General features: G+C 37.1%; 1 protein-coding gene across 1 annotated transcript in view; it reads right to left on the bottom strand.

Annotated features, from left to right (window-relative positions):
• CNTNAP2 (contactin associated protein 2) overlaps positions 1-14,170 on the bottom strand; it is a 1,042,914-nt gene that overhangs the window by 57,544 nt on the left and 971,200 nt on the right. The window contains exon 20 of the mRNA XM_063405816.1: positions 12,691-12,824. Within this exon, the coding sequence (XP_063261886.1) occupies positions 12,691-12,824 (134 nt within the window). The remainder of the gene's footprint in view (positions 1-12,690; positions 12,825-14,170) is intronic.

Genomic DNA, 14,170 nt, shown 5'->3' with positions numbered 1-14,170 from the left:
TTTGTTCTGATTGCTGTAGAATCACATCAGTTTTTGCTTATGTGCTCTTCAATTGCTAAATATAACAACAGCGTCAATAATAAAACAATTTTTTTCTTTCCATAGAAATAGATTTCCATTTGGGACCTATGTTATTGTTAAAGCTAGATTTACATGTCTGGGAATTTGAGACTAATTCAGGTGCTGGGTATTTTTCTTTTCTCCCAGAAAAGCCATAAATTAATAAGTCATTCTTCTTTTGCACTTCATGCTTATTACTTCCTTGTTGAGAGTGTTCTACAATCTGATTGTGATGAGGCCTATTGAAACCAAAATAAATTCAAGAGTAATCAACTTAGCTAAATAGTTTAATCTATAGGAAATGCATATTGTCCCCGGTATGGCACAGCAATCACATTACATTAGCATATTTCCCCCTGGTTTTTAGCTATTTAACAGAAAGATGTGAAGAAAGAGGGTAATAAAATGAATTGCCTATGCTTAGTAATGGTGGTATTAACATAGTTTAATATAGCTCAATAGAGTTTTGATTTCTCATTTCATAAAGGTAATTGAGATGAATTTTTATCTTTACTGTTGTTATTTATTTCCCCAGATTTACATGTTTATTACACAGGCTTAAAGAGGACAGAGCAGTAATAGTTTATTTTATTCTGGCCTTGCCTTGGCGCAAAACAGGATAGAAACTCATTTATATGATTTAAGACTTTGCAGGGTACAATAGACTGCAAAAGTAATTCTCAAGAAATGGCAACACTATGGGGCATGCAATATTTTCACATATCTTTTTGCTATATTTCTAATTTTAAAATGCAATTATTGTGGATTACTTTGTTTTAATGATACTGTAAAATACTCAGTTCAGTGGTTAGAGGTAAATGAATGGTAGGTAGCATGGTAGTGAAGGGCTGATTCCCCTGATACCCTGGAATACCGTGAGCTCAGGTAGCTGTAAAGACAACTGGTGTCATGAATCTGCAGAGGCAACCATCTCAAAAAACTATAACAATTGGAGGAGTCCTGTCTTTCTTATAAACCCCAAGGAGAATAGTGTATATACATAGTAGTAGACAAGAGAAACAGTCTCTGCAGATTGCCTAGAAAGGTCTAGCAAGTCTTAATGCTCAGAAATGTTTTTTAATTTATCATGACTAGTATTCACACCAATTATTGTGAGATAAATACACGGAAAAACATGGTTCCATCTTCTTACTCAGATAACAAGGAGCTTCAGTTTGTTCAGAATATTGTGAGCAGTTTTTCTTAGATTTATAATAAAGAGTAGAAATACATATTTTACCTGAAATTAGAGTTAAAGGGTTAAAATAGTGAACAAGTCACAACCTCAACCACTTCAGACTCTACTAAATACAGACTCCATTGAGTGCTTGCTTTTGCTTTTCCTCTGATGGATGGGAAATGTTCCAGCATCCAACATTCCAAGTGTCAGACCCATTTTCAATGGGAACTGCTGACATATCAGGTGAAAAAAAAATTCTCTTTTTATTTCAGGACAAAAATAGAAATTGCTTAGATCTGTTATGGTATTTACCCTTAAGGTTATTAAATGAAAAGTTTAGACTTTAGAGAGATGTTTCAAGTAAAGATTGGGGGAAACTAAGCCACAAAACACTGATTCTCCATCCTCTCGTATGCTAAGAGGTTAATCTTATGCAACTTCTTTGTTCGCTGTGGAATTGTTTCTAATACATACACATGACTCATCCTCTAAGTTTTCCTTTTATTAATTGACTTAAAATATGCTGAGGTAACTCTGATAAAATAATCAGGCATGCTATTACCTACATTGGTATCTGTCAGTATCATCAATATTTGGAATCAGAATCAGCCTGGAGCAATTTAAAAATATTTCTTTTTATTGTGATCCAGAATCTAGGCAGTGGTGTCAATCAGATCATCATTAATCAGATAAAATACTAATAAATTAAATGTCAATCTATGTCTAAAATCAACATATTGATGTATGCTGGATATCCTAAAGCAGTAGCAGTGTCCAGTGTCGGAGTAACAAATAAATAGTAACAAGTAATAAAAAAGTCATCCCTGCCAAATGTACAGGCTGCCTCTACCTGTGTACACAGGTTATGTGTGCAGGATATTCATTAAAATGAAAAGTCAATTAAAATGATGAATCACTGTGAACATTTACATGGACAATTACAGAATATCAAATCCTGCCAGCTGTGGCATGATAGGACCCCCTTTGTGTCCAGGTAGTGTTCAGGATTTGGAAAGGCCCTATCTTTCCCCATCTTGGAACAGGTTAGTTAGCAGTAACCTTGGCCAGGTTTAAAAAAAAAAACACAGTCCTTCCAGTGAGCTCACCTTCCCTTGGGACTTTAGCATAGCAGAGCATTCTGTCAGAGGCAAAAGGGATTGCAACAATGAGAGTAATGATGTGTTACCTTGCAGGCTCTAACAGGGACAGACACTTTACTGCTGAGATTTACTCATTTAAACGTACCAAATAAAACCCTGAATGTCGTTGAAGTCAAGGACAGATATCCCAATGGGTTCAGCTGTGGATTATTTTAATGATTGAAGTTTTGGGTTGTTCTGATTCCTACTTAAAATTAATTTCTATTTAAAAGCTGTTGATACCAATTTTCTGGGGCAAGCATTTGTGATCCGTGATAGAGCCAGCTCCTGCTCCACTGCCAGCCCTGGAATCTCCTGTCAGGGGACACCCCCTCATTGCTCTGCACAGCTTTGAGGGATGCCTTTCTCTAATCCTGGCACCTGGAATGAAATAATGCAGCAGAAGACAGTGGGTCTAGGGCACAGTAGCTGAGGGAATAAGGGAGATTTCTGTCTACTTGATTTTATTGCATGTGTTTGTACTAAACTAGAATTACCTAATAAAAGAAACCTATTTTTTTTTTCTTAGAGACTCTCAGCCTGGGATTTCTTTACAGGTCTGTGAGTTAAAGCACCATGCTGAATTCTTTCCAAAGCTGTATGTGACTGCCATCCAGTGGGGGCTCGAGTGTAAGCAGCTGGAAAGGAGCAGCCTGCAATCTTTGCATGAAATACTAGCCCACCGATTTAATAGAAGACACATAATAAAAAAGGAATTAGTAGTGTCAAATGATACTAGAATGACAATTTGATTTCCTTATTTAATGAAAATTAAATAGAACCTCGGTATACACAGATGCGGATGTCATGATTTTGCATTAAATTATGGATTTAAAATAATATTTAAGATTTTTCATTACGCCTCCTTTTTTAAAAGCTCAATAATTTCATTTGAGCTTCAAATAAACATAGTATGGCTTTGAGTATCACAAAGATGAAAGTAGGTGTCAGCTTCTGAGGAACCTGCAGTTTCTGTTCTCAAGTCACGTCACACCAAGGCAGATTGCCTTTTTGTGAAGTTGTTTGGATTTAAGCAGAAGTTCAATAAAATGCTCTTTCTTTAAAATTGCTGTTCACTTAGATAATAAAACTAATCTTGATGGGAGTTCTGAGATTAACAGAGATATCAATCTAAGGGGAAACATAATGTCTGCATCACCTTAGTAGTCTTGGGAAAAAAAAAAGGTATAAACACAAACACATACCTTATATTCACCCTGTGGATATATTGACATCTGAATCATTGTCAACCCAACCTGTGTACTGCTGTAAAGTTAGGGTTTTTCTTTATGCTGGAGACATTTTATTAAAAAAAAAAGTCAAAATCAGATGGAATAATAGTGCTGTAAATCTTAATCTCACATCATCTGGTGTCAATACAGCTCTGCTATTGACTTCAGCAATAGCAGGATAAAGAAGGGGGTGTTACCATCATGATCAGTGTAGTATTTCTCTTCTGGATTATTATGATGATTTATCACTTGTGTTACCAACTTCTCTAGTCCTGAGGGCTTTTTGTGCTAAGTACTGTAATAATACGTAATAAAAAATGTTCCTGCTCAAAAATGCCTACAAAGTTAGAACAGACTAGGCATGTAACCCCAAGAAAATAGCAAGGTGGCATGCAGGTATTTAGATAGAGTTCTTCACTAGTATGATAGCAGTGTTTGAGAAGGGAGGTGTTACGACATTCTTTTTATTAGTGTAATATAGATGATTATTCACCTGCTAAAAGGTTAGGAAAAAACTTACAAACAATATTTTTAGTATCGTGATATTTGATTTTGTTTCTCTTTTCCTAGTACGAGAGGAAGGGAGCAGACTGGAGTGGCAATTGTGTAATTAATTGCTTGGGCTGGTCATACTCTTAGTGCAGTTCAGCTCCTTCCTTAGCGTGGCACTAGCGCTCCGCTGATCTGCCTCTGACGGTCGGGTCCTTGACCCAGCTTAGTGCAGACCAGATCAGATCCACAGCGGGACCAGCCACGGACTGGAAATGAGTGCTGCACCCAGAGGAACAGGCAGGGCCATAAACCAGCATTTTTTACTGCCTTGGACTGTCGCAGAACTGCAGCCTCACTGCTCATGTGGAACACAGGACGAGGCACACGCTGGTGTGGTGTAAGGCAAACTAAAGGCTGGCAGTGTGCTTTGAGCTCTGCTGATGAAATTTCTATCTAGGTATAGTAAATGCTATTTTAGGAACCATTCCTAAAAATCTGTTTTGCTGGTGTAATGCACTGATTTAGCCTTTAGCAGTTGTTTATTTGAAATAAAGGTCAACTACAGTATTTTATGACAAAGTCTCTTTTTTGCAAGAATTTATATTAAAAATGTGATTAATGTGAAACAGACATGGAAAAAACATAGATACATTGCATAAAAAAATAAAGAAAAAACAAACTTTTTTTTCTGGTTTAAAACTAGAATCGTTTATATGCAGAAAGCTTGTATATATACCTGAAAACTGCTGTTGCTCCCCTACATAACAATGGGGATAATTTGTCTCCCTCTAAAAACTCACAAAATTTTGGATAAAATTTAAATGAAAATGTAGAAACATAACTCAAAATGTAACAGAGGCATTGATAAGGAAAGGCACACTATTTAGTTTGGCAGCCTTCATTTGGAATGATTCTGTGATGCTTCTTTCACGTATCTGTTGATTTTTTATTGCTCTCTTTAGTAGATGAATTACAATAAATGTTAACAGAAGCAATAGCAAGTCATATAATGCCAAGTCATTAAAATTAAAGAGATCTACCTCAGGTACCTAAAGATGACTTTCACAGGACATTAATTCGTGCAATGTGTGCTTTCATACAATAGAAATCACCTATTTCATGGTAGGTTTTGACTTTTTTAGCTTTGTCTTGGACTCTGGGATTACTTAATGATTTTTTTTTTTTTTGTTCTCTCCTTGTTTCTTTAATCCCAATAAAATTATATAAAACCAGCTATCACACAGGCCAAGGGAGACACATACACACTCATCACTGAAAATATATTATAGAAGAAGGAAATAGTTTCAGCATAGCCAGTGTAGGTAACACATTTGTGAGGTGGATAAGCCTGCTGAGATGCTCTGCAGACCTTTGCTCTGCTCTCATATGCAGACTCAGGAAATACCAAACTGCGCCATGGTCCCTTCTGATCTGAATGGCCTTAGCTTTGGAAAATGGGGGTGTGGGGTGAGGAAGACATTTCACTTCTGGGTCTTATCACAACACGTGGCCTAGGCATGGGCAAAGTTTGGGACAAGGCAGCTGAAACTTGCCTCTGAATCCAGCAGTACATGCTCTGCTAAAAGGATATGAGAAGGATGGATATGTAAAGGAGTTCCTCTCCTGCGGAGAGGTTCTGTTGGTGGAGGGTTAAAAAAATATGATTTCTGTATAAGTTAACCACGGGGTTAAGTTGAGGTATGTATGGGGGGGAGGAAGGTAGAGAACGTACAACTGGAACTTGACGCAGCTCAGCTCGGAACAAGCGTCAGCTTCTGCAACCAGCTCCATGCTATTGTAATGACTGAATCGAGTGTGACTGCAACTCAGGGGATAATTGAGAAGCATTGTTTTAACCAAATCAAGTGTGGATCAGGGTAGAAGCGTAGGTATGATTTAAGATAGTAACTAAGGAATAGGATAATCAGTATCTAGGGGTGGAGGTTAGTTAACATGTGTATAATTTAAACTATAAAAATCACAAATTGGCTCTGTATTTTTCGGACACAAGATTTGGGCACTGTATGCCCCTGTGTCCCATGCGCTTGAATAAAGAACCGCATATGATCGCCTTCGTGTGATTATATGTTTTCCTATGCTAACAGTTCTACGAAGCAGAAAGTAAAGAGGAATATTCTTCCCAAAGCCTTCTAAGTTTGAAATGATCTCAGCTGATGCAGAGAGGGTAAAATTTTTAAGAAGATATCAACTTTGTCATCTGCCTCTGCCTCTCTGCAGCAGCCACAGGGAAACCACAGGGAATGATGGGGGTGTCTGGATGATGTTTTTCCCACACTTTCACCATGTTTTTCCAATAAGAGAGAGATATGATGCAATGTCTTGATGTTCAGGGTGAGGATATTCCACCCACTCATTTGTTGATGAGTGAAAGGAGTTCTAGTTTTTGAAAAAGTCTTTTTGTCTGTCTTTCATCAAGCTGAGATTCAATGGGAATGTGCTGGCTTACCTTGGCAGGTGCCACTAACCAACTCTACCACACACAAAAGGGTAGTAGAAGTTGTTAATTTATGAGGTTCCTGTCTACCTATAACTGCTCTCTTTAACTGAAATAATGTGTGTCACACTGTAAAATTAAGAAATTGAGTAAATTCAATGAAGGTTTAGATCAACAAAACTGCTTGGAGCTCATGGTCATCCTGTGAGCACAAAAGAACAGGTAAAAAAATTAATAATCAGTGAATGATTTGCTCATTTCTGATTCTGATGCACACAATTTAAATTCTGTTCTGCTGTTTCTTGCTGTTGTTTACAGACACTTTTCAGTGTTGAACATCTGGTCATTTGCAACATCTGTAACATCCTTATAGTTGGAGGGAACTTGAATTATCCAAAGATCAGATCTATAATTGTTTATATTTTGGAATCCGGATGTTCTTAGGGTTATAGACATGATATACTGTATCAAAAAAAGCTTTATTTTATTTTTAGAAGTTTATTGATAGCTATTGATAGCTTTTTATGCTATCAATAATGTAGAAAAAAAATGCTATCATTTTGTGGAAAAAAAAACCCCTATATTTTCAGACCTGAGTAAAAACCACTTCCTTGCAACTTCTGATTGAAAAAAGAGCTTAGCAGTTATAGGTAAACTAAGTGCTAATGCATTAAACATGCAAATCTAATGTATGTCTCTGCTCTAGAAAATGGTCTGAGTTTGCCTTTCTGTGGCACTAGCATTCTGAGTAATACATTGCTACTACAGAAGGGCAATACATAGTGAAAAGGATGTATCCCCAGGGATTTTAAATGATTCATTTCAGCAGGAAGGCCTTTATCATTGATAGAACAAATGATTTTTTTTCTTTTAAGCAAAACGTGTTTGGAAATTCATTAATTATTCTTTCAATATAATAGAATTACCTGGATATTAGGAAACAAAGCAGAGGGTTAACTGTTCCATTGATGTTAACTATGGTTTACATGTTTTACCTGGGTACTTAACACATGTTTTATTCATGTCAGTGGCTATGGAATTTGTAAATACTGTCTGACTGGATCCTTTCAAATCATGAACAGTACTTCCCCTATCCCTACCAGCTGAATGTTAGCTAAACCAGCCTCCAGATTAATCTGGTGTCTAGACAATTTATGGCACTACCCAAAGGATGCTGAGGCAGCATAATTCCCAGAAAATGAAGGAAATAAATAAAAGTGGTATTTCTACATAATTTTGATGGCATAACAACCATTACCATCTCTAATGCTAGGGTAAATGTGACTCAAAAGGGAAAGTTTTCAGAGAAGAGTTAAAAAATTGTTTTAAGTCTCAAAAATTATAGATGGATGAGGGTATACAAAAATGGATCAGTTTATCTAGCATCTTCCAGACAAGATGAAAAGATGTTTTAATCAGCATCTCTAAGAAAGTGTGAAGGGGAGTGACACCTGACACTAAACATTTCTTTCATCTATCAAGCCTAGATACAAAGATCTCAAAGTTAAATGTTGAAGTCTGCAGAATTCAAACTGTAAATTAGGTGCAAATTCTTTACAAGGATGTCACTTATGCACCGTAAGACATAGCCAAAAGATATGGTAAAATTTCTATCATTTGAAGTCTTTAAAGCTAGATAAAATGTCCTTCTACAAAATTTGTTTTACTGCTATCATTATTTTTGGGTTAGCTGCTGAAAATAATTTGGTGATTTTTTACAGCCTTTCTTAGGCAAGAGCTCAAACAATGGTCATTTTCTGTTGAGGCTTCAAAATATAGAAAATATGATAGATGTGATTCTACAACTATAAGGATGGGAGGTGACATTGAAGTCATTGAGTGACTTCTCATTGAAGTCTATGAGAAAGTTCCCACTCACTTTAATGAGAACAAAATTTAATCTACAATTATAAAATCTTTGATATATTAATTGCATTTAAGATGGGGATTATATACAGACTGCTTTGCTCCACTTCACCCATTTTATTTTATTGCTATTATGTTTACAATTTTATTTTGCAATTCAGATTAGTTTTGAATTAACTTTGTATGATTTACATTTTTAAAGCATCTAGGAGTTTGCAATTGTTCTCTCTTTTCAAGTAAAGAGCTCTAAATGGAAATGGACTTGCAAAAATTCTGTTTCCTCTTGATTTCATTTGGGTAAGTGTCAAACAGTTCATTGATCATTTTTCCTGAAGATGGGTTTATAGTCTTGCTTGCCTCTGGTGCAGTTGGAAAATGGAGATTTGTACAAATACATTTTCTGTACTGTTATCAGCCTCAGCTGAGCTCAGGTCAAGATTTAGCCATAAAACCTCCTAATTTAGCTGATTTTGAGCAGAGTCAGCAATTAACACTGAGATTATATGGTACTGTTGTGTACAGCCCCTCCACCACAGTTTGGCTGAAGGAGAGAAGTCAGCACTCCTGTGTGGCTGTCTGAGAAGATGAGCAGTGGCTGCTGATTGTCCTGAAAGCATACTGAGAGTTTAGGACAGAGTTTCTTCAGAGGCCTGAAGAAGTTGCTTCAGTTTAATCCTTTCCAGGAAAAAAGGAGGTGTTATAAACTGTGACTCATAACCTATAACCAGAAATAGCTTTGAAGTAGGGATGGAGACCTGGAGACCTATTGAGAATGTACATGTGAGGAAGCTGACAGGCCCAGTCTGAGTCCTGCTGACTATTAGCTTTATTCCACTAACTATCAAAGCACATCATACTTTTTTTCCCTCTTTTTTTTTTTTTTTTTTTTTTTTTTTTTTTTTTTTTTTTTTTTTTTTTCCCTTTGTAGCAGGCTGATCTACCTTTGTGCGACCGAACTTAAAACCCTCTGATCCAGATTCCATCCTGATTTTTCTCTGGAGACATGCAAAGAAGTAGAAGGTATGAATCTTGCACTCAGGATGCAACTATCACAGTTCTTTAAGGTACAATTTAAAGCCTTCTGGAGGCAGTGGAAGGCCTTTGATTTACTTCAATGGGCTTTGGATCAGAACCTCTGCTAGGGAGCTTTTGTCCTTGGCTTTCTTCAAAGATGATTTTACTGATGTGTGAATAGTGTTAATCACCCATGAACACTTGGTAAAGAGTGATCTGGTTTTTATGATATGTAAAATACTCTGCTGAAGCATGAAATCTTCTAATGAAGTCAAACAAAGTAAAACTTGCCCTCCATAACCTAGAGCTCAACTTTTGAAATGTCATTTACTGGCATAATGCATTCCCCATCTCCCAGTCTGGGCTTTTTCTTGCCACAGGTGAACCAATGGAGCCTTGGAGGTGTGCCATGGTTACTAGTATGTGGTATTTTACTGGAGGGGGGGGATAGGAATTGTTATAAAGAAATATTAATTTTGTGCCCCTCATGGAAATGAGAAAATAAGTATATCTTTGTCCCCGAATTTATGGAATTTGCTTTTTCTGACATGTAAATTGACTGTATATCCTTAATCTTATCCTTGAGAAACCACTGGCAACACAATTGAGAACTTGTTATTTAATGTAGAACAAACTATTGATTTGTCTGCAGTCAGTGAATGTATAAAACTCAAATATAAAAGCCATTTGACAGAGCCTTTGCTACTACCTTCAGTCTTGAGTGCCATGGTATGTTAGGAATAGGGATGCAATTACAATGAAAGCAATTCACACTAAATATTTGTTCTTGGGCTTATTTTGTAACCTTATGAACATGTAATATTATGGATATGTTGATTTCAAATTCCACCTCAAATTCTGATTTTGTTTAAGTAATAGGTGGCCTCCTGTCTGCCAGCATGAGGTGAAGTCTCATAGAGTTCACTAATGAGTCTTTTTTCATATTTATATGTAAGTGAAACTCCTGAGAATCATGATAAAACTCTGGTTCACACAGTTCATATGGTACCAATTTATTGCCTGGCTTCAGATTTTTTAAATCTCTCTGGCACTACAGGGTTATTACAGTAAGTTAGAAAGACAGGTACTCTAAGTTTGAACTTTCTTCTAAGATCTCAAAAATACTGAGTGCTCTTGAATTGAAGCTTTGATGAGAAATAAATCCTCCTTGTGACACTTTTATGCCCTGTAGAGATGTGGAAGTGTGAGCAACAGCACCTGGCAAGCAAGCTGTCTTCTTTAAAAGCAAGCAAACCAGCTGCTCATCAGGCTGGAGAAGGATTTAGCAGGAAATAAAAGTCTACTCAAATGTTCATAGCTCAAATCTGCAAGACAAAACTCATACTTTATGATTTGTCCTCTGAATACTGAGAAAAACTGTATTCATATCTTCTGTATTTTCAAACACTGTGAGGAGTTCATTTTTGAACAGGAGTAATTTTCAAATGAACAATCCATTTAGGAAATTTATTTCTGTTCAAATCAGTTCCCTCATTTCCAGAAGGCAAGCATATAAGTAATAAAATAAACGCATGGAGGACAAACAAAATTTGATAGAAATAGTCTCTGTCAGGATAGAGTAGGGACAGGATTTCTGGATTCACTTTGGGACCCTTTTTTCCCTATTCTTGCATGTGCATCAGACAGATCCTCTCATGTAATAACTCTCAAATATATCTGCTTTCTGGTTACATAAATCAGTTGAGTTTTGAGGAGATTGAATAGATGAAAAAATTTTAGCTCACCAGATCAATACTAACCAAAATATTTCTGGCCCTCAAAGTCCTAGACAGAGAGTGGTCTCATAAAACACAGGGAAAAAACTGTTGGCAACCAAGTTCAGGTAAGTTGGTGCAAAGCTGGAACATTTAACTGTGTACATAATTTCCAACTGGGCAAGGTATCTCATCTGATCCCTTTGGAAATAATTTATTTATCCTTACAGCTGCTGAAATCTGCCAGCTAGGATTCCATAGGAGACTTCACCAAAATAAAAGCATTTAACACTAAACTATAAGTCTACCTTTGCTTCCATCTAGCTGTAGGAGACAAAAAGGCAACAGCATGCAAGACAAACACATATATTAATATATATCCCTCCCAACCTCCAAAAGCCTGAAAAGAGTTGGGATGTAGCACCTATATATTTTTTAGGTTGTTTGGAATTTTGTGAATAATTTTGTGACAATTCTACTTTAATGCATTCAGTGTTATTCTGAGTACTGTGAGCCTCAGTCAAATGACATTGTAATGCACTGAAAAGTTTCCTTTTGATGCCTTGAAACAATAACTGTCAGGGATTGATTTTAGTCTTTAGGTAGATAATACTGTGATGGCTACCATCCTTTACCTTTTGACTTGGTCCCCAAGAGAAATTCCCCTTTTTATATTTCATTTGTTATTGTTTTTGGTTTGCTTCTTCTGAACTTACAACTCCAGATTAATATCTCCCGTCCACCTGACTCTCCTACTGACAAAACTGTTCTTACACCCTCCTCACAATCTCCACGTTTGCAGATGTGACAACCAGGGAATGAAAAGAGAGTTCTGGGGTGACCACAGAGAGGAGGCTGCCTGGAAACATGGTCTGTTTCTTGTAGTGCTCCCCTCAGTTATTTAAATAGCATTATACTACCTCAAAGTTTTTTAAACTGGGACATATGGAGAGATGAAGTTCCTATGTGTGCTGTACCAAAACCTAAATAAGCCAGATGTATGTGCCTTTAACAATACTCTGTCTCAGACTCATGTCACACAAACTCTGAGGCATCTGCTCATTGCAAAACAGCTCTTGTGATTTCACTGGACCGCAGGGTAAATTTAAATTTAAAGACATCCTCATTTGCACACTCAGGACTTACAGAATTATATTATTTGCATCAGGCTTCACTACCATTTAAGATGCTGCAGGGTATCCCTCCTGGCTTCCAGCTGCTGCTCCAGAATGTCACAGGTTTATCCTAAGCCCCACGTTATCTATCAGTCCAGATGTCTCTGATGCCCTCGAGCACCTACAGTGACACCTGTATTAGCCCAGATGTCATCACACTAAAATGAGGATTTCAGAACAACACGAGCTGATGCAAGAGAGGGAGCTAATAGCTTTTACTAAGTCCCAGGAGTGTGATCTGCAGGCAGAACCCATCTCCTGTAGTTTTTATTTTCTAAATAGCACTGATCTTTTCCGAGGACAGGGCACCCATCAAGGAACAAAACGCTGTGAGACAGGAGCAGTGGAACCAAACCAGATACCTGCAGGACGATGTCCCGCCCATTCCGTGTGACGTTGACGGTGTGGGGCTGTCCATTGGCCATGTTCCTGTGGTCAATGTCAATGTTGTACGGCTCCTTGGTGCCCCCGAGGTTGTACCGAACTTGCAGATTCCCTAGTGAAAAAGAAAAAAAGAAAAAAGTGAAAAGCACCCTCAGGTATTTTGATCTTTATTCACCAGCTATTTTCCTGTCTTTATTTTCACATACAGCTGTTATCATTTCACACTTAATTGCTCTCGTAGCCGGTCTCTGCAGTAAGAGAAGAGCTGGTGTTTGAGATTATAAAGTTACTGGGCTGAAACTGCCTCCACTTTATAACCCAGAAGTGTGACAATGACCAGTACTTCCAAACCACAGTGTTTGTAAACACTCCAGACTGCAAACCAAACAAATTGGAGTTGTGCCTTGAACAATATGGACAACTGGTACAAAATTGAGCACATCAAGTAATGCTTTATTGTTGAGATTATTATACTTGCTGCAGTAAAATTCTTTGAAATTATACAAAGCACGACATTTTCTAAAGAATAAACCACTGACATGCATTGAATAAAGGCAAAATTACAACAAATTAGCACTGACACATAATTCACACAAGGGACTTTCTTGCTCTCACATTTAATTGTTGTTGATGGGTGACTGTCTGGACTTCCATGGAGATTTAGTATTATATTGTGAAATAAAAACCTGAGGTTACATTGTTAGAAAAGTATAGTCAGGAGTGGCTAATTGATATTCATAACATACTGCCAGACAGATTTTTCTTCTCTAAACAAAAGTGAAGTGTCTGCTCTTCATAACACATTTAAATATTTGATTAAAAGGAAGAATGTTTGAAAGGAGAAATGCTTCCCCCACTCTTGATGAAAAATGGAATTATTCTGGCCTAAAAGAGCAGACTTAGACCTCTATAACTACAGTTTAGTTTTGTGATGTTGGATTGCTCTCATGCACGTTCTTTCTTTCCCATGAAGGGAAAAAAAATGAGTGACATGTAGAATATTCATATTATCCCATAAAAGAGAACAGTAGCAAAATCATCCTAATTATGATTTTCATGGAGCACTAAGGCACTATTTGGAATCACAGTATATTTAGTTCATATAGAGTTTTAATACTGTAGCAGCAAATGGTCCATATCCAACGTTCATCCATCACCAAAATGTTTGGGACATTATATACTGTTCTGCATCCATTTTTTAGTCACCTCAGTGAGTATCCAGATTCTCAGAACAGTACATGACACTTTCTACCTACTGCTAGGGATGCTGCCAGTTCAACTATTCAGGTGCCTTCATGTGGATGTCTACTTGTCCCCACCAAAATACTGGTTCATGGCAAGGATCTGACTGTTATATGAAGTTTTTAGTTCCCTTTGTTTGTTTGGTTTTGCTTTGTAGGGAGGATTGGCTGAAGAAACACCACTAAACAGAACAGTTACATCAGTACCAAATCTAGT

Source organism: Prinia subflava, chromosome 1 (assembly GCF_021018805.1).
Source record: "Prinia subflava isolate CZ2003 ecotype Zambia chromosome 1, Cam_Psub_1.2, whole genome shotgun sequence".
Taxonomy (NCBI): domain Eukaryota; kingdom Metazoa; phylum Chordata; class Aves; order Passeriformes; family Cisticolidae; genus Prinia; species Prinia subflava.
This window is presented reverse-complemented; position numbering and strand designations above follow the sequence as displayed.